We start from the raw sequence: 23,262 nt of genomic DNA, 5'->3' as shown, positions 1-23,262 counted from the left end.
CAAACACAATCTAACAACCGTATCTTGTCTAATTTGTTTGTAGTGTTTTAAACCCGTATTGGCTTTCTAATAGAGAAATTTTGAAGTTCGCTAACGATCCGCTGTTCACTAACTTTTTAGGGCAGCAAAAGCTAGTTCCTTGCAATGAAACATTTACGCCTGTTTAAAGATTTCAAGCCTTAAGCAGCATCGCTTTTGTATTTTTGAAGTACAATGAGTTAATTGTTTTCTTCTATAGTTCTTGTGTAGTCTCGTTCACTGCTCGAGAACGGGGCAAAGCGCAAACACTTATTCGCAAATTTGGATCTCTTTGGCATGCACCGGGCAAGTCTTAAGCCAAATTCGCGTTTAATTAACTTGTGATATTGCACGGCATTGAATATCTAAGGCGGAATTTAAAACCAGGCAGAAATTTGTCTAGGATTGGAAACAGATACGCAAAATTCCTCGCATGGAGCGAGGTTTCTTTGTAAACAGCTGAAACTATGAAGTGGACAGTGGGGGCACAATATACAGCGATCTGATTGGCGCGTAGTACAAATAACCCGATGACGTCTATGAGCAACCGTATTTGTCCCAAGCAGTTGATTAATTACCGAGCTTGGAAGATGCGGTGAAATAACTTGGTGTGCAGCGCAAGAACCTTGAACGTGCTTTTCTTTTGTCTAATTCTGTTTACAGCATCAGGCGAATGGTTATGCTACAGTACAGATGTAAAGCGTGCCTTTTGGCAATTATACAGCTCGCCGCCATTTCAGGTACGATGTTCAGCTATTTACGTACTGACAAGACTGTCGTCGTTTTGTCAAGCTTGGAACAAAATTAAGCATGTTTCAATTTCTTTTGGGTTTTTTACCCTCTCAGCTTATTAATTAATTCATGTAGTTTTAGGGAAATATATTTCGGTTATTCGAACTTCTCTTCCTCTGCCCGAACACGATTTGTCTTCATCTTTGTACTAAAACGCGTTGTGGCGCCTCGTTGTTTACTTTGCAAAGGGTCCAAGTCCTTCAATCGTGTGCTTCCCCTTCAACTACTTCCTAAACTAACGTTCGAAACTAATATTGTAGACCGCAAATATGAATTTTTGGGACAACTTAAATGATGCAACAAGCAAGAGGGCGAATGTTCTTCACCCCTAATCGGTTTGGCATGTGAGCACAATTTTTAAGCAGTGCGATTTACTATATAGAATATCATTGACTAATTCCTCTTTTTTTTCGTGAGAAATGATATGATAACTAAAGATTATATGAACGGTCAATTTAGAACCTCTCTCATCTTTTCCGCTGTCTTAAATCTGAGGTACAAAGTAGAGAAGTTTTCATTTTAACCATCACTGTGTAATTATAAACCTTGGCAAGTTTCGTGGTCTTCTATGTGTAATTAACCCTTCTTTTCAGTCAGACGAGCTCTTTCGTTTTTCGCCGCATGTGTTCATTAGTTCTCAAGTAGATGTTGATCTTGAGTTCCTTAGGTTCTCCGTATGAACACCACGTACTTTTAGGATAAAGAAATTGTTTCTTATTGAGGGAAGGCGCAACTGAGCGGCTTAACCATATGTTTACCCTAAGCACGATCGTGAAAGGGGTATAACTGACAGATGGGGATGAAATTTATGTCTGATTGATTTGAGAAATCATTCATTTTCGTGGAGCTTATCTTTTCTAACGAATTCGTTTCACAATCTGGTCCCAAGTTTTTCTTTCTTGAACATCTCGCGAATTTAATTACATCCTTTTCTTTCACAAAGGTGTGAAAAGCGGTACTAACTCTTTGTGAGTGCGTAAATCGCCTGCGTTCCTCAAATTATGTTAATCTATCGAACATTATCAACTACTCGTACTACCTTTGAAATTTGAATTTATTGGGTTTATGAACGGTTTTATACTTTCCCAAAGACTACAGTTGTTCTAAGTTGTCGATAGATTTTGCTGGAAATTAAAAGTTCACCAAAATATTGGGAAACATCCAAAGTCTTAGTAGAACGTGGTCTCAACAAAGGAACGGAAGTGACTAAGTTTTTATCTCTAACACCCTTTGGGTTACTTTACAACTCCCTTATTCAGTAGTAGCGACTATTTTTAAACCTTCATGTTATTTTTGACGAAAAATTTTTTGGTTCAAATGACTCGATAATTGTTGTTGATTTTTATAAATTTATAAATTTATGCTTTTGGTTATGTATGTTTGACTTTAAGTGCTTTCAATTAAAAAAAGTCCTAAGGCATTTAATAGTTAATCAGTAGGACACAATAAAGTCCTCAATACTTTTGTAAGACATACAAATTTCTGAATGACAAAATTTGTGAGCCAAGCTATCGTAGTGTGTCCTGAATTTTTCACCTCCAAGGTTTTTGGATAAAATTTTGAATACGACACATCTCTCCAATGGAAATTTTTCACTATTGTGTGATATTGACATTCTGACCATTGTAGAAAAATACTGTTTAAAAAAAAACAAACCACTTGGATAGTCAACCTCTATTTGTCTCTTTTCAATGTGAAGTTAACCAACTTGCCAAAGTTATTAACTTGATACAGCTATTTATGTTGGATTGAATCTACTCACTCAGTACAATATGCAAAGGTATTCAGGTACTTGTCAAAGTGTTTTTGAGGAGTACATTTTAAAACGCATTTAATAATAAATTTCAAGTAATATTATAATTGGTCATTGGTTTTAAAATAAGTGGCATGCCTATTTCTCAGTCAGTTTAGCATAAGATGAGTTTTGTGTGGAGCTCATGCGATACATGTTCCCAAAATCACCTTATACCCTAACAAAATTGCTGTTAAGTGTTTAGAAAACCATTTATGTATTAAAACAGTTTGCTTTTATTCTTAGTATGATTTTTTAGTCAATTATTTTATTATTTGGACAATGATTAATCTTTCATGTTCAGAAACCTTGATATAAAGTCATTCTTCATTTTAAGCTGGTGTTTCACTGTTTTATTTGAAGATCTGGAAAATATATTATATTTTTCATGTGTTTTTGTAAAGGTGAAAGTCATTTGCTTATCACATGCTTGATGTTTACCAGAGAGGAAAAAAAGTTTTTCAGCACATCAAAATCTTTAGGTGGAAAATTGTGATCACCATAATTATTTTGTGCCCCCCCCAAAAAAATATATACAAATATATGTACATAGAACCTGTCTATTTTTTACATTGTATGTTGCAAATTATATTTCCTCTTTAGTTAAAGAACTTTGTCTTCTCCAACTATATTTTCTAAGCTTACAAAACTGTATATGTGGGTTGAAGTTTCACCAGAATTAGAAAAAGTCACAATTTGAATGTTCAAAATTTTGTTATTCACTTCATGTCATCCCTATGTATAAATAGAAACAGGATCTGGTACTGAAAGACAGACATGATGTGAAGATGGATGGGTTAGATTGAATATCTTTCATTATTGAATTAATGGGGGTCCATGTTATCAATCATGTAATAAATTTAACACAGCTAGTGATTTATTGGGGAAATTGGATCTGATAAATTAGATTTGCCTTATTGTTGTCCCTTATCTTGTTGGTTTGTGTCTTGAATGACAGTTTTGTCCATTAAAATGCCAGTTCAGACAGAAGTAAATTATCTGCCTAAATTTGTGTAAACAAGATTTTGATGATTACTCCTCACTAATATTATAATTAGTTTAAAATCAGCTAAAAGCCACCTGGTTTTACTTCACATCCAAGTTACACATGGTTGATTCCTTATGGCATATGTTTTGCTTGAAAAACTACAGCAATATTGTCTTTTTTTTATCATTTGCAGTTTGAATTTCTTTGATTATATTACTTGTTATTGACAGAGTCTAGTCAGTCACCTGAACAACAAAACTAACTTTAAAGGAACTGAAAATAGAAACAATGAAAATGAGAGAAAATATCTGCTGATATTTGGAATAGAGAAATTCTGCGTACTGATAACAAACTTTGGACCTTTTAACCTTGTGATTAGTACTTTGCATGTTCTACCACCAAAATATTTAAAAGGAGACTGATAGTTGCTATGCCACTAATTGAAACTAAGTTCATACATACTGTCAGGATTTGTGATTTGGAGGATGATCTTGTTAGATTTCCTGACACCAGGCTCCAAAAATGCCCTCACTTGATATAGCCTGTCTCTAACTGGAGGTTTATTCCTATTACAATTTATCATTAGCATCATTTTTTTTCTATATATACTTAAACAAGTGATCAGTTTGATAAGGATTGAAATAAAATTGTGTGGTCCCCATTTCATTTAATAAGTGTTCCAATTTTCTTCTGCAGGAACATTTTCAAGAGCACCATACTTTATTGAAGAACCCTCAGATATATACGTCAAAAAGGGGAGACCAGCAGAACTACATTGTCGAGTAGGAGGAACTCCAAAACCCAGTATAATATGGAAAAGAAATGGCAATAACTTGGATTTGACTAGCGACAGTAGAAGAAGGATTACAGCAAATGGATCTCTATATTTTTCAGAAATTATTCACAATAAGACTCAGAAGCCAGATGAAGGGATCTATCAATGTGCAGCATCTTCAAGAATTCAGAGTTTTGATCATGAAGTTTTAAGCAGAACTGCTCGTGTTATTGTTGCTGGTAAGTTATGTTATTAAAAGTTACTAGCAGAATTTTGCCTCCTAAATTTACCTCCTTATAGATTCCAGAGAGATGATAACCACAGTGATTTCAATGAACATATATAAATGTGGGGAAAAACTTTGTTGCTGATGAAACGTTTCTGTCAAGCTCAGAGAAAGACATAAATGAGGTGGAATATGGTGGGTACCTTTGGGCAGTCATGGTGACTAGCAACAATGTTTTTGGTAAAGGAATGTCTTTACTAAATGAATATAATGTAGATTTGTTTATAATGCTCTATTTCCCATTTTTTCATGCATTTTGCATACATTACCATGATTTTGGTCATTTCAAACAGTAGAGAATCATAATGAACTTCGAAGTACAATCTAAAATTTTTTGTATGCACCAGATCCACCTAAACTGATTAACTCAAGGGCGGGTTTTTGAAGGGAATAATTTTTGAATGTTAACTTTCCTCTTTTCTCTGTGGCAGGAATGCATTTCAGAATCATTAATTCAAATGAAATACAAATTCCCACTGTGAAAGAGTATGTGCATTTGCTTGTAGTGAATGACAAAGAAAAAATTTAGATACACACATTAGCATACATTTGTAAATTTTTGCACTACATATGCATAACTACATGCACTGGAAGCATAAATTATGCAATTCTGAGGGATACAGTCTGGGCTGTTTTCTTGTTTTCATCACCCAAATCAACAGTCCCTTGGTGTTCTCTCTCTGGATTCTTTATTGAGGGGTGGAAGGCTGATAAAATCGCAAGAGTTATTTTTATTAAATGTTGAGTGAATTCAGTACTTGTCCAAAAAAAAATGAATTCTAAGGCCAGTTCTTGCAACTCGAGATAGAGTGGAGGACGAAACAATAAAAAGTGTCTTAAATTTTATGAACTTTGGGGAAGAAATGTCTTTCCTTTTGTTTTCATTTTACATGTACATGCTACATTTTCACGAACTGGAAAGGAGTCTTATTGCATTGGTTAGGGTTGGTTGAGTTCAAGACCCCTGTAGCTTCAAAAATGATCCTGTAAATCTTTCACTAATTCCACTTCTTGACTCTTAAATAAGCCCCCCTCCTAAGAAATGCTTGGAATTAGCACTTAAATAGATATGGAGATTATTTGGTCAACTGGAAAGCTACAATGGAGGGTAAAAGTCTTGTTACTTTTAATATGATTTTACTAAAATCTGGTTATGCCCCTTCTCCCCCAAACAGTTTTGAATTTGTGTGCTTCGTAAACTTTTGCAAGATGTGGTAATTGTTTAGTTTTATCAACATTGTTAGAGAGGGGAGGGAAGGTTCTGTGTACATGCCTGTATCAGCAAAAAGTGTTTATTTCCATCTGTAAGATATTAAAATATATTAATTGTTTTCAATAACTATCCCAAGGAGTTTTTGTGGATTTTTTTACGAGATTGTACAACTCAGAAACTTTATTCTACACCCTCTGATGGTTAAATAATCAGAATAATATATCAAACTAGCATGTAAATTTGAGCAAAAAAAACAATTGTTTAGATGACAAAAAAAAATAATTTTGTCCAATCATCAGTTTAATTAACAATTCTGTAATTTACAGTGAAATAGGAATTACAACTTTCAGTTAAATTTGTCATTACATGGTTTTGACTCCTATTGTGTTGTCTTAAATACCATGGAAATTACCATTGCTCCCAGCATATGGCTTTAGTATGCAGATCGTATTCATTCTCAGCTAGTATATGGATATGATAGGGTTAGGTACTGTTGAAGATTGGATTCAGTATTTGAGGCTTTACATGCATTTATGGCAATAGCTTCAAATATAGATGATCAACTTGTCACCTCTCATCGACTGGTAAAATGTGTTATTTGTTTCATCATTCTATAAATTCTTTCTTCCTTTTCATTAGCCAAGACCCCCACACTTGACCAGTATGTAAAGTGCCTCAGAATGACATTTGTCTGCTCAAGTGTAATTAGTGACTGTGTTGTTGTTTTTTCTCTGCAAATAAGACTCTAATCATACATAGTCTTCTGAGCAAAATGGTAGTTGCTTCTAAAGATGTTCAAGGGTGATTCCCAAGAAAAGCAGTTTTGAAAACAAACATAGTAGTCGATTGATATTATAATAATGATATTTTGTAATGTTTGAAATTAACAATGATATTGTTATGTTTCAGGTATTTCTTCCAAGGTGTCTGTCATTTCCCCATATTCAAGGAAAGTTCCACTTGGGGATACATCAAGATTTTTCTGTAGTGTAAAGCATTCAGCACCCAAAGCTGTGATAAGTTGGAGAAAGAAAGGTGAAAATGGCACAATTTCATCTGGAAAACATTACACTTTGATTCCAAATGGAGCTCTACAAATAAGGAATATCAGATTTGAGGAAGGAGGAGATTATGAGTGCATTGCTGAGAATTTATTCACCAACAAGAGGCATACTAGCACAGACACAGGATTTATTGAAGTTCTACCTGGTAAGTTTTACAAAATTATATGCAAAATGTCTGCAACACTTTTGTTCAGACACTATTCAACCCTTGAAAGATAACAGAATTCAAGGGTGGACAAGAACCTACTGGTGTGGAGACAAGTCTTTGTCAGGGACTGGATGCTGGGCATGTTATTACCTCCAGAGTCCACCTAAGAGGAATGTCTAAAGCTATATTATAGTTTAAGCTTATTTACTTAAACCCAGGCATGGAGTTAAACTTGGTAATACTCTTATTTGTGGTTTTAAATCACAAAAACTGGAATCAACAACAGAGCTCTGAACTGAAACATTTGTCAGAGCACTTCACTTTTTTGAGCAAGATTTTTTTTAATATTCTTTTTCTCATGTTGAGTCGAAAATATTATCCAGCAAATTTGTTAGTAACTCAGATTCAAAAGTAAACAAAGGATTGCAACATGATACTTGAAATGGAATCCAAAGTAGTTTCTTGACAAATTGATCCCAAACTATTGTTCTGTGAATTGTGTATGAAAATTTGTTGATGATACTCTCTGATATGATGTTATAATTGTTATAGAAACAATTTTCTAAACAATGACTTAAAATGGCAATTTAACAACTTCTGCCAAGGTTCTGCCTATCCAGAAGTAGGCAGGAGCAGTAAATTGGGAAGAAATGGAGAGTAAAGGGTTGTTTCAGAAGGAAGGGTTGTTTCTTTGAGATCTCTGATAAGTTATTTAATAGTTAGAATATTAACCTAAAGCAAAGTGAGTTAACTTGATTGAGGGACTATTACCTAGAATTTACTACTTTGTAGTCACTAGACCAAAGTTTGGATCATTTGTGTGGGTCTCTATATTTAACTGACAGATACTGGGTTTTCGCGCCGTCCTCGTGTTGAAGTAAAACCTAAGGACACAGTGGCGGTTCTTGGCAGTGAGGTAGTCCTTGAATGCATAGCAAATGGATCTCCTAAACCACGAGTAACTTGGCTGAAAAATGGCTCACCTGTGTGGCTTGGAAAAGACTACTCAATTTTAGGAGAGAGTAACCTCATAATTAAGTCTGTAACTGTAGCACATGCAGGAAACTACACTTGTCGAGCAGTGGCTGACTTTAGGAAAGAGGAAGCTTCAGCTAAATTGGAAGTACATTGTAAGTTTTTGAATTATGGTTAGACTGTAGAGCATCAGACTGTGCTTTGTATTCGTTCTCTTGCTGGTTATCAAACCAGCTTAGGATGTTTGAAGAAAATGAGAAGATTTATAATTTTTTCTTCCCAAAAGTGAGAGATTTACTAAACTTGTTCTAATACTCATGCCTAATTATGTCAGAGAGGAGCTTTCTATTACATGTAGCAACATTACAAAGCTGATTGATATGCAAGTTCGTACAGCATGGTGTTTAAACATGCATGGCTCCTAGTGAAAAAAAAAATGAAACAAGGGAGGAAGTATGGAGATCTTGGTTGGAATGTAATCAGCAACATGTTGCTGCAACATAAATGAATATTGGCTTAAAGAAATCAATATTGTTATCTTTGTTTTCAGATGCTCCTGTTTTCTCCATGAAACCAAGTGATGTTCATGCTCATAGTGGATCAGATGTAAGATTCAAATGCTCAGCACATGGAATACCCAAACCAACAATCACGTGGAGCAAAAATGGAGTTGGTGTTGGTGGTGATTACATTGTAGTTGGAGATGGCTTTATGTTAGTGAAAGATTTGGTCTTCTGGGATGCTGCTGTCTATCAATGCTTTGCAGAGAACTATTTAGGAAAAGTACAAGCCTCAGCAAACCTTTTTGTGTACAGGAAAGGTAATTACATGTGTACAATGGACAAAATATGGTATTTGCTGAGACACTGTCTTGTAGAAATCTAAAAATCAACTTTCTTGTTTCAGTAACTTTTAATGTAAGATAACAGAAATTTCAATGCAACTAAATTTTTCACTTTGGCAACCCAAATCCTGAAAATTAGTCACCAAATTGGTGACTAGAATGTTTCATCATAACCTTACCTAGAGATGTAGTGAATTAAAAAGATTTGTAAAGATAAATCCATGGCAAACTTCCTTGTTAAGTTCACTTCCAAAACACAGCACATGCATCTTGACTGATAACTACACGCCATCTTGGATTTAGGTGAGCTTGAACATTGTATATCATCCAACCTAGTATCCACTTTGTAGCATGTTAAAGATCTTTTTCCTAATTTAATTTTGGAGGGTCTATCCAGAACACTGACAGTGTGAAAAAAGGTTTTGTTTGTTTTTAAAAATGGCTACCAACTTATTTTTTGAATTGGCCACCACTTTTAAGAATTTAGGAGCCAAGTGGATATCAGAAAAAAAGATTAATTTCATGCCCTGCCCTTGTTCTTAACCCTTTTTTTCATATTCTCCATACTGTTCTACATTTCCAATGGTAGTGACAAGAAGAATTTGTTTGTCAATCAGGAGTTTCTTATATTGGTGATCAATTCCTTCATTCTCATGACCTTTTTATTTGATTTAAAGGTCTAAAATTTGAAATATTTTTCTTACAAATCTAGGCAATGTCTCCTTTTATTTGTTCGCTTGGAACCAATTTCACCATAGTTTTCATGACAAGTGCAACTGCAACATTTTCACCATTTTCTGTGAACTGATTTATGTAAGCTCCAAGGCATTCATCTACCATATTTTTGCTTTAAAATTTGTCATATCTGAGACATTGATTTCTCTTAGTTAGTATCCTTTGCTTAAGAATATGTCAGAATTTTATGTCTGACAAGAATTCTCTAACTTTTTTACCAGGAGAACGTCTTCCAACTACTACAGCTCCACCAACAACAACACAAGCAACAACTGTCAGACAAACAACAACCACACCTACACCTAAACCAAGAGTACCTGAGAAACCAGAAAATGTTGTAGCCATTGCTCGTTCAGACACTGAAATACTACTGACCTGGGAACCTCCAAAGGTTACTAATGGAGAGATTCAGCAATACAGAATCTTTTATAGTGTGTTCAACCCAAGTGATAGTAAGCTAATTTTTATTAATAAAGTGATTAGTACTCTCCTATTTGGCCTAAATATTCACTTGTCACCAAACAAGGTAGGCATTTTGGGGTTGTAATTCTTGCACAATATGCATTTTGCTATTCTAAATTTTGAATTGGAATGTCTCTGTGGACCAGATGCCTGGTTCTCCAGGGCGTGAAATTGCGCCTAATACAGGCGCCAATGCGACTAAATTTTTCACTTTGGCGACCAAATCCTGAAAGTTAGTTGCCAAATTGGCGACTAGAACGTTTCATCATAACCTTACCAAGAGATATAGTGAATTAAAAAGATTTGCAACGATAAATCTGCAGCAAACTTCCTCGTTAAGTTTGTTTCCAAAACGTAGCACATGCATCTCGATCGATAACTAAACGCCATCTTGGATTTAGATGAGCTTTAATGTTGTATATCATCCATCCTAGTGTCCACTTTGTAGCATGTTAAGGATCTTTTCCCTAACTTAATTTTGGAGGGTCTCTCTAGAACGCTGACAGCGTAAAGAAAGATTTTGTTTGTCTTTGAAAATGGCGACCAACTTTTTTTGAATTGGCTACTACTTTGAAGAATTTAGGAGCCAAGTGGCTATCAGAAAAAAAATAATAATTTCACGCCCTGTTCTCATGTTTTTACTCAAGAAAGGTTGCCGCTTAACATGTTATTGCTGTTACAGATAGCATACAGTTCAAACCTGTGAGCACACCTGGAGACCAACTTAAAAAGTCCTTTCCTGGCCTCATACCTGATACAAAATACCGTTTCAATGTCTTTGCCGTGAATGAGGCTGGTGCAGGAGCTATTTCAGATGAGGTTACAGCCAGTACATATCCCAGTTCACAAGTCCCAGGAAAACCTCAAAACTTAGTAGCTGAGGCAGAGTCTGATTCTTCAATTAGGGTCACATGGTCAGAGCCAGATACAGGGTAAGTTATGGGAAAAATATTTGGTAGACAAATCCTTGTGGAAAATCTTTTCTTTAGTAACATTTGCTTATGAATCTGATCAAGCTTAATAACACCATTCTTTTAATGGTTTTGTGTACATTATTCCTCTTTGTAATGTACTGTTGTGAATGTAGAACTCTTTGACAACAGCTTCTGTGTTTGTGGGTTGTCCATGCACCCAGAAATTAATCAGTTTTTGATTGTCGCCAGCAATATGTTAAGTCAAGGTATAAATGTTCAGGTTCACCTGATTTTAGTGACATTTTTCCTCTTTCTAAATGCTGCTGGCAAATCTCAACACCCTCAAAAGAGGATATGGCCAGCCAAATTTTTTTGAAACCCCTCTAACGAAAGGATCAGGAGATTAATCCATGTTCTACTGAACAACAGTTACAAAACAATTGACTCAATAAGATGGAAGCAGTAGAAATGTGCTCTGTAAACTTCCCAAAATGCTTCCCACCTGCATGAACACATGCCTGAGCAATATATAATGCTTGAGCAATAAACCAATTATTTTACAACATGTTCAACATCAGGGCTTAAGATTGTGACTAGTTCAGTTGTCAAGGAAATTATCAAGATTCTCCCCCATCATGAGAATTAGATTTTTGTATGTTCTAAAAGTTAAACAAGTCAAGTTCAACAGGATCCTGTATTGTCTAGTTTTCTGACTTTTGACACCTGCTGCATACATGATTACTGTTCCTCCTTTGAGATGCATGTGCACACAAATAAATGCTACAAAATATGTTTCCATGTATGGCCATGTAATATCCTCTTCCTCTGTCCTCATAGTGGCTAATCTTTTACCCACAGGCCCAGCTCAGTACTCAGATACCACATTATGTACAAGAAAGCTGGCACTGATGGAGAGATGCATGAGAGCACAAAGCAACAAACAAGGGTCTTGCGCTACCTTGATACCTACACCAAGTATATCATCGAGGTCTATGCAGTGAATAAGCGAGAGATGGCTGGTGCCAAAGCAACAACAGAAGCAACAACTAAAGGAGGAGGTATTTGTAGCTGCAAAATGAACTACATTCCTTTAGTTACTCAAGGAGAGGGCAGATGAATACCCTTTGAATGAATAGTTTTCCTTGCTTATTACATTTTATAGCCTTCTTTGAAGTGGTCAGAGGCTGTCCCCGAGTAACGGCTAAGTGTAGTATTCTTTTAAGAATCCTGGTCAACCACCCCTCTGTTTTTGTTTATATATGGAAAACAGCTGGAAAAATCGTTCACATTACACTCAATGCCTGGCAGGAGTCGTGTCGGCCCATCAACACTTTTTATAAGGTGTAAAGAAAAGATTTGTTAAAGGAGAAGTGTTATGCATCCTAAGAACAAATCCAATGGGCTCCTCCATTAAAGAGGGGAATAGGAGATACCCAACAGAGTTCTGGAGAGATATGTCTGGAGCTATTTGCTCTGGTAGAGAGGGGTAACTTAAAAATAAAGAAAATACTGATGGGGAAATGGCAACTTATTTAAAGCCCAAGACACTCAATCACACCACAAAGGAAAGTCATAAAAATATATCTCCTTGTCAGAGCAAATCTCCAAAGGCAGAATTTGAAAAATCACTTGCAAATGGCAGCAGTCATGCAGGCTGGTCAACTCTTTTTAACTCCTCATTTGCTTCTTGTGACCTGCAACTCAGGCAGTCTCAGCTTGTTGATTCTTTGCTGCAGCAAAATCTCTGCAAATTAGCTGTTAGTTAGACCTTTGATGCCCAGACTATCCTTCCTGTCATTCCACAGGTCAAAGGTAGGTCTTTGAGGCTGAATCCTTTCTTCTGTGCCATGGCTATAGGCCTTCCATGTGGAGGAATGTGAGATGCCCTCTATGTTCCCAGTTACAAACACAAATTACTCAAAAAAATTGTGAGAAACTACTAATGCCCCATTCACACCAAAGCTTAAACATGTTTAAAAGTTGTTTTGTTAAACACAGTTTAATTTTTTTTTTCTTCATAGAAACTATTTAGCCGAATATTTTTGACTTGAATGTAGCACATTGGAAATGCAAGTTAGCAAGTACTTGAATCCAATGGAAAATCAAGTTTTTCAGTTCTCTGTTTATAATTTTCATTCAATGAAAACCAGTTTAACAAAACATGTTTTGCTGGTGTGAATGGGGTATAAAATAACAATGTAGAAGAAACCACTGATAGTTTCAGAAGACTGCCATGACAATGTAAGACCTCAATATATTTAGATCACTTAGATGCACTTGGATGATAGACCACAATAGAAATTTCACAAATTTAGATGGCATAGAAAATGGTGGGCTAAGTGTGCAATGGTCTTATGGTTGACTATGGTCCTTTAACTGCTGAGCACTGTTAATGATTTGGTCCATGAAGTTTTCATAACTGTTTGTTTGTAGTTCCAAGAGTACCACCAACTGACTTTGTACTAAAACCTGACAGTACAGGAAAAGGATTGATAGCAACTTGGAAGGCCCCAGACCCAACCAAAGTGAATGGAAGAGTATCATTTTACAAGATTATATTCCGGAAAGTTGGAAGTAAACTGGAGAACACAACTGAAGATATTCCAGTAAGGATGCATACCAGTATTCAGTGATTACATGAAGATGTAGACAATTATATGGTGGACTCAATGGCAAATTTGTTGTCTATGGAACTCTTTACAACTACAATGGATTGCCATTTAAAATAAACAGTAATTGATGTATAATTGGGAATCAAAATAGCCTATTATAAAAACGAGTCATGAAAACTTTGACAGTAACAGGTGCTAGTAGAGAGGCATTTTGGAGCATCTATGCCTTAAATGATTCACAAGGTCTTTCTTCTCATAATTCGTGCATGGCTGCACTGGTACAGGCCAGGAAGGAGTCTCTGTTAATCCTGAGCTCAGTGCCAACCTTTTTTTTTTAAATTATGATAATGGTTTAGTGTTGGATCTTTTTGAGAGCTTATCATTTCCTATGTTTTAGGCTGACAAAGAGACCTACACCATTGAAGATTTAATGCCAAGCACTAGATATGAAGCCATCATTGCTGCTGGTACTGATTCTGGTATAGGAGAGTACACAAAGGATTGGGTGAGGGCAAGCACAAATGTCAGTAAATGTGAAGGTAAGACTAGCCTATGTTTTTTCTAATAGAAGCAGTTCAGAAAGCAGCAAACATGTTTGGCAAGCTTTGTATGTATTGGTAACCAAACGATTTCAGGTGAAATTTAGGATGAATTTGCACAAGTTTAAAAATGCTTAAGCCTATGTGTCAGTGCAGTTAATAATTTTCAAGAAATGGAGTTGCCTATTCAGTTCAAATTCCATCAGAAATTATACCATTAACGGTTAGTGACATATATGCAGTTTCAACCTTCAGCCCCCTATTTCAGCCATTGTTACTGTTTGGATTTAATTGACATACTCTCAGTTAATGGGCAAACAGGAATTGTATGCAAGTATCCTCTAGATGATGAGAGAATGTTTTTTCTGTTATGCCAGTTGATAACTTGTCTTGTCTTTGAAACCAGCATATACTGTTTTTAACTTGAAAAGCTTGCTATAACTTTCTGTGAGGTTTTGCAATCATTAACCAAAAGAAGAAAGGTTTCCATAATCCCTCCTGCATTGCAAAGTTGGCTTATGTTGGTAGTGTGTCAGATGACTTATAGGAAGAACTTTTTTCCCTCAAAAATGACATTTTTGTCTTTCTACCTTCTTTCTTAAACTGCTATTTAATGCATCCTTCACAGAGGATACAACACCAGGGAAACCAACATTTAAAAAGGCAAAGGTGCTTTCCACTACCATTTTGGTAAGCTGGAAGCCACCAGATAATTCTGGCTTGGTCTGCGTTTCAAGCTACGAAATTAGATGGGGAGAAAATGCCCCTTTCCAATATGATCCACGACGCCTGAAAGGAGACCAAACGGAGTATCTCATCAAGGGACTCAGTAAGTTTGTTGCCAAGCTTTTCTTTCCGAATATTTTAAGCATTTAAGGATAGGTACAGCATGACATTTTGGTAACAAAACAAACAACAAAACTTGATCTTTTCGCTGATGGCCGTACAAATAAAGGAAATAAAACAGGAGTTCCCATTTCTGTTTGGCTGGTGCTGCAAATATGCATAATTTTGGAAATGTAACAGATGACCTGCAGGATTCTCATCTATGAAGCATGTTTCATTCTCGTAATAATTGATTGAAGCAGATATTCTTTACTTCATTGATATTTCATTGACACAGTCCAGAGAAACCAGTTTGTTTTATCTTGCCAATCCAAACAACTAATCTTAAAAGAATCGTACATGCTTACTTGTGGGTTCAATAAAACATTCCTATCTTTACCACTAGACAGTCCCCATTAGGTGATACCTTTGTAAGAAAATTGTGATATATACGTAACTTCTATTATTTCTTTCTAAGTACTGAGAGTGAGTTGAATTTGAGGTTACAACTTTCTCTTGTTTGAGTTTTATCATGGAATGGCTGGCTACTTACAGAATTTGCTTTAAAGGTTATTGTCAGATTATAGGTGACTCTTATATTAAAAGACTTTAAAATGAAAATAAATAAAAAAAACCTGGTTTTCTCTGAAGCAAATTCAGTGGAATCCCCTTTTCTAAAATCCCATGTGTCCAAAACTCTCTTTTATTCAAGGCAAAACTGACTTCCCTGAAACAGCCAAATACTTTAAATTGACCCTGATTTGTCATATTTTGACAATTAAAACCAGTTTCCTTTCCTAAGGACATTACAATAAGTGGTCACGAGGTAAGTACCCCATCCTATGCATTTTGCACCATCTCACTGCGTCAGAAAGTGACCTTATGTGGTGTCCAGAATGTTTTGTTATTATTAATGGTCTTATATGTTTGTCTGTATATTTCTTTCTTTTGCACAGAGCCCAACAAGAATTATGTGATTTTACTCATTGCAATCAACAGCAAAGGCAATGGTCCTGATGTCCAAACTAAATTACAAACGTTATCTGGAACAGGTAAGTCATTAAAAGGAAATTTTAATAAAACATTTAACCTATTTTCAAACCTTTTCAAGACATATTTATGACCAGGGCAGAAGGACCGACCGACCGACCGACCGTTTCTTATTCGTTTCTTCAACCGCAGTGCACATATACGATTTTCATATATTTACAGTCATTTATTCGACAATTTCTAAAATCATGAATTCGAGAAATTTTTTTTCTTACGTCTGGATTTTTTTTTAATTAATTTTTTTTCTTCTTGTATGTATAGTATTTGTAATCAAAGATTACATATTTATTTCAGAAGATACAAAGCCGGTGAAAATTGTGGAAGCAGTCTCTTCAGATCCAAGAGAAATGCAGTTGTCATGGAAAGATGAGCAAGCATCCAGTTCTGTGCCTATAACTTATCATGTGTACCATTCTCTGCGCAAACAACTGACATATTGTGGAAATACAACGGATAAGAAAATAAAATGCTCCCGTTTGAAGCCGTGTACAGAATATACCTTTTATGTGAGGCGAAATGACGAGCAAGTAAATGCTTCCATCAGCAGTTTGACTTCAGAGGACAGTAAGTCGAATTTTAGATTGTTGTGCAAGGTATCTTATACCTCATTCACACCAATAAAACATGTTCAAATAAATCGGGTTTAGCTGACTGAAATCGCAAGCAGAGAACTGAAAACTGAATTGTCCGTAGGTTTCAAGTTTTCACTAACTTGTATCTTCATTTTGCTACATTTTAAGTCGACATACTTTGTTTTAAACAGCTTCTATGAAGAGATTAAACAAAAAATCTTTTAAAACGTAAGCAAGCTTTGGTTTGAATGTGGTATTAGATCTTTTTTAATTTAAAGAAAACTGTTGTACTTTTTGAGGTTTTCTTGGTGACTTTCCTTATGGCCTTGTCTTTGTCACATCAAGCTATATCAAATTTTAATTTCGTAGCCCAGTCAAGGAGCAGGGATACATCAGCATGACCAGAACCAAGTTGCCTCCTGATGATAATTGTTTTGACGAACCCTGCTTAGGTCCAATACTTCACACCTTGTAAAGAGATTTGTGTCGGTTTCAAATATGTCGTTGAGAAGAAATCGAATACACCTTTGTTATTGACCGTTTTTGACCATTTTGTTGTTGTTTTGGTACCTCTAGAACCCGGACCGCCCACTGACTTGACCGGAAACCCAGATGAAGAGAACTTCACCCAACTGACGTTACACTGGCAGCCGCCGAAGGAACTGAATGGGAACATCACCAAGTACCGCATCTTTTACTCCACAGATCCGAATACTCCTGTTAAGGACTGGAAATCTGTACTTGTTGACGGATCCAAACTTACAGAGAAATTTACTGGCTTAGAACCTGGAACAACTTACTACTTTGAAATGCAGGCGCGCACCAAAAAAGGATGGGGACGTCATTCGAAAAGAAAGGAGGCTGCTACGTTGACAAAAAGCTTGAAAACAGATCCCTCAGTAGCCACAGGTTTGTTGTGTAGCACTTAGAAATAATCCTTGAAATCTACTTGCCCCTCCCCCTAAACTTCTGAGTGAAGAGGGTTAGTGAATATCGTTCCTGAGAGCATAATACATTGGCAGATGGGAGGGGGGGTGTTACCCTACAGTGATTTTCCTCATAAGTGTATCTGTTCTTAGTCGAGCTGTTGAAGGAGCTACTCCTAATTTTTATCTCGAGCTTCTCAAAGTAGATATAAAACTAAGAATGTTCTTTGAAAGAGCTGACAAAAAGAAGGTGTAGGAATAATCTTTAGTATAATGTGGAAGGTGAGGAGTGCAAACGTCAACACACATTTAAAAACCACAAACAATAAAATTGTACAATTGTGTGGTTGATTGACAGAACTGAAGTCGCCCTCTTCACCGGACAGCGCTGCTTTAGCCGGACAAGGGAAACTCAAGAACAAGACATTGTGGATCGTTATCGCCGCTGTGGCGGGCATCACTCTCATCGCTATCATCATCATTAGTGTTATACTGTGTAAGAAGAGATCAGGAGATGACATTCGGAGGTAGTTATAGAATATTTACATATTATATATTTCATTATTTATCTCGTGAATTTAAGCAGTAGAGGATTTTTTCCCAGTTAACGTACGATTATCTCAGCACACCTATCGACCAATGAGATCGCGCGTTCTCAAATATTTTTTTTATATAAGTATAGCTTTAATAAGTAAATACTCATCTATTTTACAGTGCCCTTATCTTACGAAGATATCCTAACTCCTCCAAATATATTCATCTACTTGTTTTCCATCTATTTTTTCATTCCTTACTTATTTAAATTAAATTCTATTTCCTGAAACCCCAATTGAAGTGGGGTATTTTTGAACCTCAACTGATATGACGCGTTTTTTTTGTTGTCTGCAGAAAACCTCCAACATACAAGTCCGTCATTCAAGCGAATGGCTCAACAAAGAAGAAGAGCAAGGAAGAAAAACCACCAGATCTGTGGATCAATCACACCGAGAACCTTGATATGAAACCAGTTCAGACTGTGGATCCTGCTCCAGATGTTACCAACATTACCGCGTCTATTCCAAGGTATATCGTACTTAGATCGTTAAATTCTGTTTTAAATCCTCTCTTTCTCCCGCTATGTCTTGTTGGTGGGGGTGGGGGTCGGGATTCAATTGACGGGAGCTTTACTGAAGATTGTGACACAAATTTCTGATAACGTAACAAAGAAAGAATGTTGTAACAGATTTTTATCTTACATCAACAGAAGCACTGGGGAAATGAAGCCGCTCGACGACTCTCCTCTGGACCACATCAAAATCGATCAGGACAGGAGCTCTTTTATGAATGGTAGTGAGGCGGATTGCGAGGAGTTTGATGACCTTCCTCCTCCTCCTCCAAAGATCGACAGCGCAGGAAATCCTTACGTTGAATACCCTGAAGACAGCAGAACCTCTACGCCTCCCCCTTCGCCTGGAATGTCACCCCTCTATCCCCCGCTCAGAGCATCCACGCCAGATAATGGTACAGTGATTTTTGTGACTGTTAAGTTTTCTTTGAACATTAGTAAGCTATCGAAATGTTAACGAATGAACGAAATCGTAACAGGGATAAACTTGTGGTAGGGTTTGTGAGTTTTAAGGATATACCGTACAAAGCTAATCATCAAACGCGAGTTTGATGCTATATAAGCAACAAGTCTTCTTGTTTAACCCAAGGATTAGTAGCGAGTAATGTCTCAATGAAACAATTTCAATACCATATGAAACTATTTCAATACCTTAAAAAATAAGATAACGAGAGTAAAGAAACTATCATCATGGTGATAGTGCATGATTTGGTATCAAACTCCCACAATAAAAACCGTCAGAAATGCATGATGGTCAGTAAGGAGAATCGAAATATCAAAATCCTCGGTGTGAATGACCTTAGTGTTAATCTTACAAATTGCTAGTTTACCAGCCCATGTATCCGAAAGCACCTACACCCCGTTATCAGATGCACCTGCCACGGACCGGCTCATGCGAGAACAATAGCCTTGATGTTGGGGATCCACGTCCACCGCAGAGATCCAGATCGTACGACCCAGACTTCAGAGCTCCAAGTACCAAGGTAATGTGCAACTTTGATATTACTTTCTCTTTACCGGACGTTTCTCTAGTATGCCTTCATTTTTTACTCTTTCCTAAAGACAAATAAAAAAATACCTTATCTCTGTATCTTTTCTTCCCCTTTATCTGCTCTCCTAACTTTTTCGTCCTTCTCTGTTTTTCTCATGAATACAAAGTCTTTTTTTTCAGAGGAGTCTTTTGGTTTCTCGAGGCTCATGTCTCGGAAATCTGCGATGCCAAAATCTTAAAAAATTACAAACAAACAAAAACCCGTGATGGAGGTGCTAAAAAAACAAAAGTTAGTCATATGTGGGTACTGATATGTTTCTGAGCCCATTCCTTTCTAAACCACTCTCCGAGAATGCCTTTATTCACAAGTTACTCTTCAGAAGGGAAAGAGGAGCTGAACAGGGGAGGGGAGGGGAGGAAAGGAAAGGGCCCAGTACTTCTTCTGTTTTCTTCTCTTGCCCACCCCTGTCTATACCTCTACCACTTACCAAATACAGAACGTTTTTTATGTTGTTTGTATTACCGCGTTTAAAAACTTTGACGGAGGTATGGTTTAGATGATATGCTTTAGATCCAGGCCTTCGCAATGCTTGTAAGCGCGTTCATTAGATCTTGTGGCTTATTCTTCAGAGTCAAATCTCCTCATGCACATGAGCCATACTCGATCACCCTTGTAAATAACATCCTTTGTGTCTTTGATAGGTACCAGTGTTTCCGAAGCTTCACACGTCTCCTCCGCCAACATCACCAAAACCCAAAGCCAAACCTCCGGTGGCTCCAGCAGATGATATACAGTTACCTCCGGTAGGTTTTAACCGTAAGACGCCCCCGAATGGATACTGGACTCCGCCACCGAAATATGAAGAGATCTTCGCGCGCAGGTCAAATCCGCCACTGAGTCCGCCATCTTCGCCGCCCAGAGATCAGGTAAAGACTATAAGGGAGCCCTTTTTTCATTTGCTTCCCCGTCGTCTTTTGAATTATTTTACTTACGAAGTTCCTCGTCAGAAAAACTGTTTTTGATTAGTATGAATTTTTTATATTTGTTCTTAGGCTCCAGAGGTATCGGAGCTTGACAAAGAAATAGCAGGACTTGAAGGACTTATGAGAGACTTAAATGAGATCACTGCTGGTGATTACCAAATTTAACATGGTGCGTATCACTGACTGATGGAAATTAATGGTGAACCAATAGAAACTTTCTAGAAATCCATTTGCAGAGGGTGTTTTTTTTTTTGTTTATTGTTGTAGGCTTATAGTTTTCGATATTTTCAGTTCTTTGTTTGTTTGTTTGTTTTTGTGTGTATGTGTGTGTAAACGGGGCAAGCGGTTCAATTTATGACTATTTCTCTTTTTCTTTATTTTCACTTAGGTTTAAGAGAGTTTGAATAATAGAGAATGTAGGAGAATTCCTACAGGATTATTCCCAGCTAGTAGTGATGCACTATGTTCATTCTGTCCACACGTGCAAGCAGGAGAGTAAGGTCGGTGAAAAAAGAGTGGCCTCCACATCAGGAGTGAACATGCCTTCGACGTAACCTGAAGATAGAAAGATATTGAATCCCATAAACGAAAGAGTATAAATAGCATTTCTCGTTTATTAACAAAGAAAGTAAATTTATGTATCTACGTATTTGTATCCTAATAGCTATAATAATGGCTCTTCGCTGCGACTTGAAACAATTTGCAATTTGGTATCGAACGTTTTCTCGAATTTTGTTGGTTTTACCTCACTTCGCTCTTCGATTTACCTTTTCAAACTAATCTTATGTCAAGCTGGAACCAATGGCGACTTTGTCATTTGCTTAATGTTAACCCTTGTTTTGATTGGCTAGGGTCATTATTGTGATCTTGGTTTTACGATATTCAATTGAAAGGTGCACTTTTAATGGTGGTGCAAAAGAAGCAGCTGGCGAGAACTTCATCCCTGTGCGAAGACACGGTGTCGAACGCTGCACTCCCTTCGCACACTACATTAGTTGAAATCGTTTCAAGGGCTCTAGCGATACCTTAATTGCGATCAGTAACATGTTTTATGTACTGGTAGAATGGCCTACCTTGTCGTCAAAATAAATATTTGAAAATATAATTAACTTTTTTTAATTGGGATCTTATTCATTTAACGTCAAACAAGATTATATATATCTATATAAAAATATATATTTTTGTGTACGTATGGAGACAAAATCCAAGATACTTCTCTGAAAGCCAACTCCGTATTTTGTTCATGGAAGAAGTAACACATTCAGTTAGGATTTTCTCTGGGAGTAGCTTTTTGCTACAAAGCACTTTTGTCATGAACCACTAAAATCTTGGGCGTTTAGAAGTAGTATTTCTCCTAAGTCCATCAATAGAGCAATTCTCAGTCGAGGTCGCAATTAGTGCGGAATATACTTTGGTCTTGCCTTACCTCATACGATGGTCCAGAAAACTCTAGCCATTTTCTCAGCCAGACAGATTCAAAACTAAAACGAAACGCGATTGTGGTCGCTCGTGATTTTCCGCGCTAGGCACTGTTTTTCTTTTTTTCTCATTGACTACTAATGAAAAATTACATTGGAAATGCCAGAGTTATAAAAAAAATAAATGTAACCAAAGAGTTTGAAGAAACACCGATATACGCAACTGGGTAGTTAAGGAATTGAGATGAGCCAGCAAGTGGCGCTTGCAGTTGGTTTACTATTTGTTCAAACAAGTGTCGGTATTTTTGTAAATAATGTTCCAGAAAGATGAGAGGAAACAGTGATACCTCTGAAAAAGTAATTTATGGATATAAAGTTGCGCTACCCTAACGTTTTCTCGGTAGATCAAATTGTATATCAGTGAGTTATTACATAGTGAAGACGAGAAATAAGGGTATAACGCTGATACAATCAGATCTGTTTTGTAGTTAAACCTTCCTTTAATTGTATAAATTAAAGCTTTCAAGTTCTGCCAAGGTTATTTCGTAACGTAGATAATAGAAGGGTTTTTGTATTTTTGTAAAAATAAATATTTTTGGTGAACTAGTTACTTACTAATACGAGTTTGTCGAGATATACATGACGCGTAGTAAATTTTGCATGTGGTCTGTTTAACGCTCGAATCGATACATATCAGAATTAGAGACTTGTATGAATTTAAACTGAATGAAACTTATTGGTATTTGCATTGATGTTGTGTTCTTTGCGCCGAAGATCGCTTTATTGTTCAGTCTCTCCTTTACTTCCCATAAAACTTCCCAATATGCGATACTACTTGTCTCTGAGGAATGCTTGCCTTGAAAGTGCATCAGCTGCCCATCTCTTTCCCAGGCCTCGCTCCAACTGCGAAAGCCTATGTTACCATGATTTTTTTCGGTAAATCGTTATAGCTTCAGAGACCAAAACTGCAACTAAAATTGTCAACATCGCACGAGGCGAATTGTCAGTGCGACTTGTTTTGCACGTAGTTAGCTCGGAGCGGCTTGTAAGAGAGGACTGCCGTCGCGACTTCTCGCGGCTTGCGTAGCTGTGGTTTTTCCAGGTCATCGAATCGTTTTCTCCTTCCCATTCCCATGGCAGCTTTGCTGCTCTCTTTTACATCATCAGTATGTTCCCCTTTAGAGGTTACTCATGCAGGAAGAGGAACGTTGTAACGGAGGAATTTTTGTTTTGG

The 23,262-nt window shown here is 36.7% G+C and overlaps 1 protein-coding gene across 1 annotated transcript; it reads left to right on the top strand.

Moving 5' to 3' along the window:
* Positions 1–570: 570 nt before the first annotated feature.
* On the top strand, positions 571–22,776 carry LOC131796402 (neogenin). The gene is made up of 21 exons (XM_059113982.2): positions 571–758; positions 4,287–4,604; positions 6,774–7,073; positions 7,922–8,206; positions 8,602–8,871; positions 9,852–10,082; positions 10,775–11,024; positions 11,865–12,064; positions 13,440–13,612; positions 14,016–14,157; positions 14,786–14,986; positions 15,939–16,034; positions 16,327–16,596; positions 17,181–17,513; positions 17,889–18,057; positions 18,419–18,592; positions 18,774–19,030; positions 19,461–19,618; positions 20,329–20,553; positions 20,680–20,779; positions 20,999–22,776. Exons 1-20 carry the CDS (start codon positions 692–694, stop codon positions 20,773–20,775), a joined length of 4,215 nt encoding a protein of 1,404 aa, XP_058969965.2. The 5' UTR covers positions 571–691; the 3' UTR covers positions 20,776–20,779; positions 20,999–22,776.
* Positions 22,777–23,262: the final 486 nt, after the last annotated feature.

Source organism: Pocillopora verrucosa, chromosome 1 (assembly GCF_036669915.1).
Source record: "Pocillopora verrucosa isolate sample1 chromosome 1, ASM3666991v2, whole genome shotgun sequence".
Classification (NCBI taxonomy): Eukaryota; Metazoa; Cnidaria; class Anthozoa; order Scleractinia; family Pocilloporidae; genus Pocillopora; species Pocillopora verrucosa.
This window is presented reverse-complemented; position numbering and strand designations above follow the sequence as displayed.

Coding starts and splice junctions, on each gene's coding strand:
- LOC131796402 (XM_059113982.2), top strand. CDS start 692: ATGGTTATGCTACAGTACAGATGTAAAGCGTGCCTTTTGGCAATTATA. Junction 13,613..14,015: donor ACACAACTGAAGATATTCCA/GTAAGGATGCAT, acceptor CCTATGTTTTAG/GCTGACAAAGAGACCTACAC. Junction 19,619..20,328: donor TCAGAGCTCCAAGTACCAAG/GTAATGTGCAAC, acceptor TGTCTTTGATAG/GTACCAGTGTTTCCGAAGCT.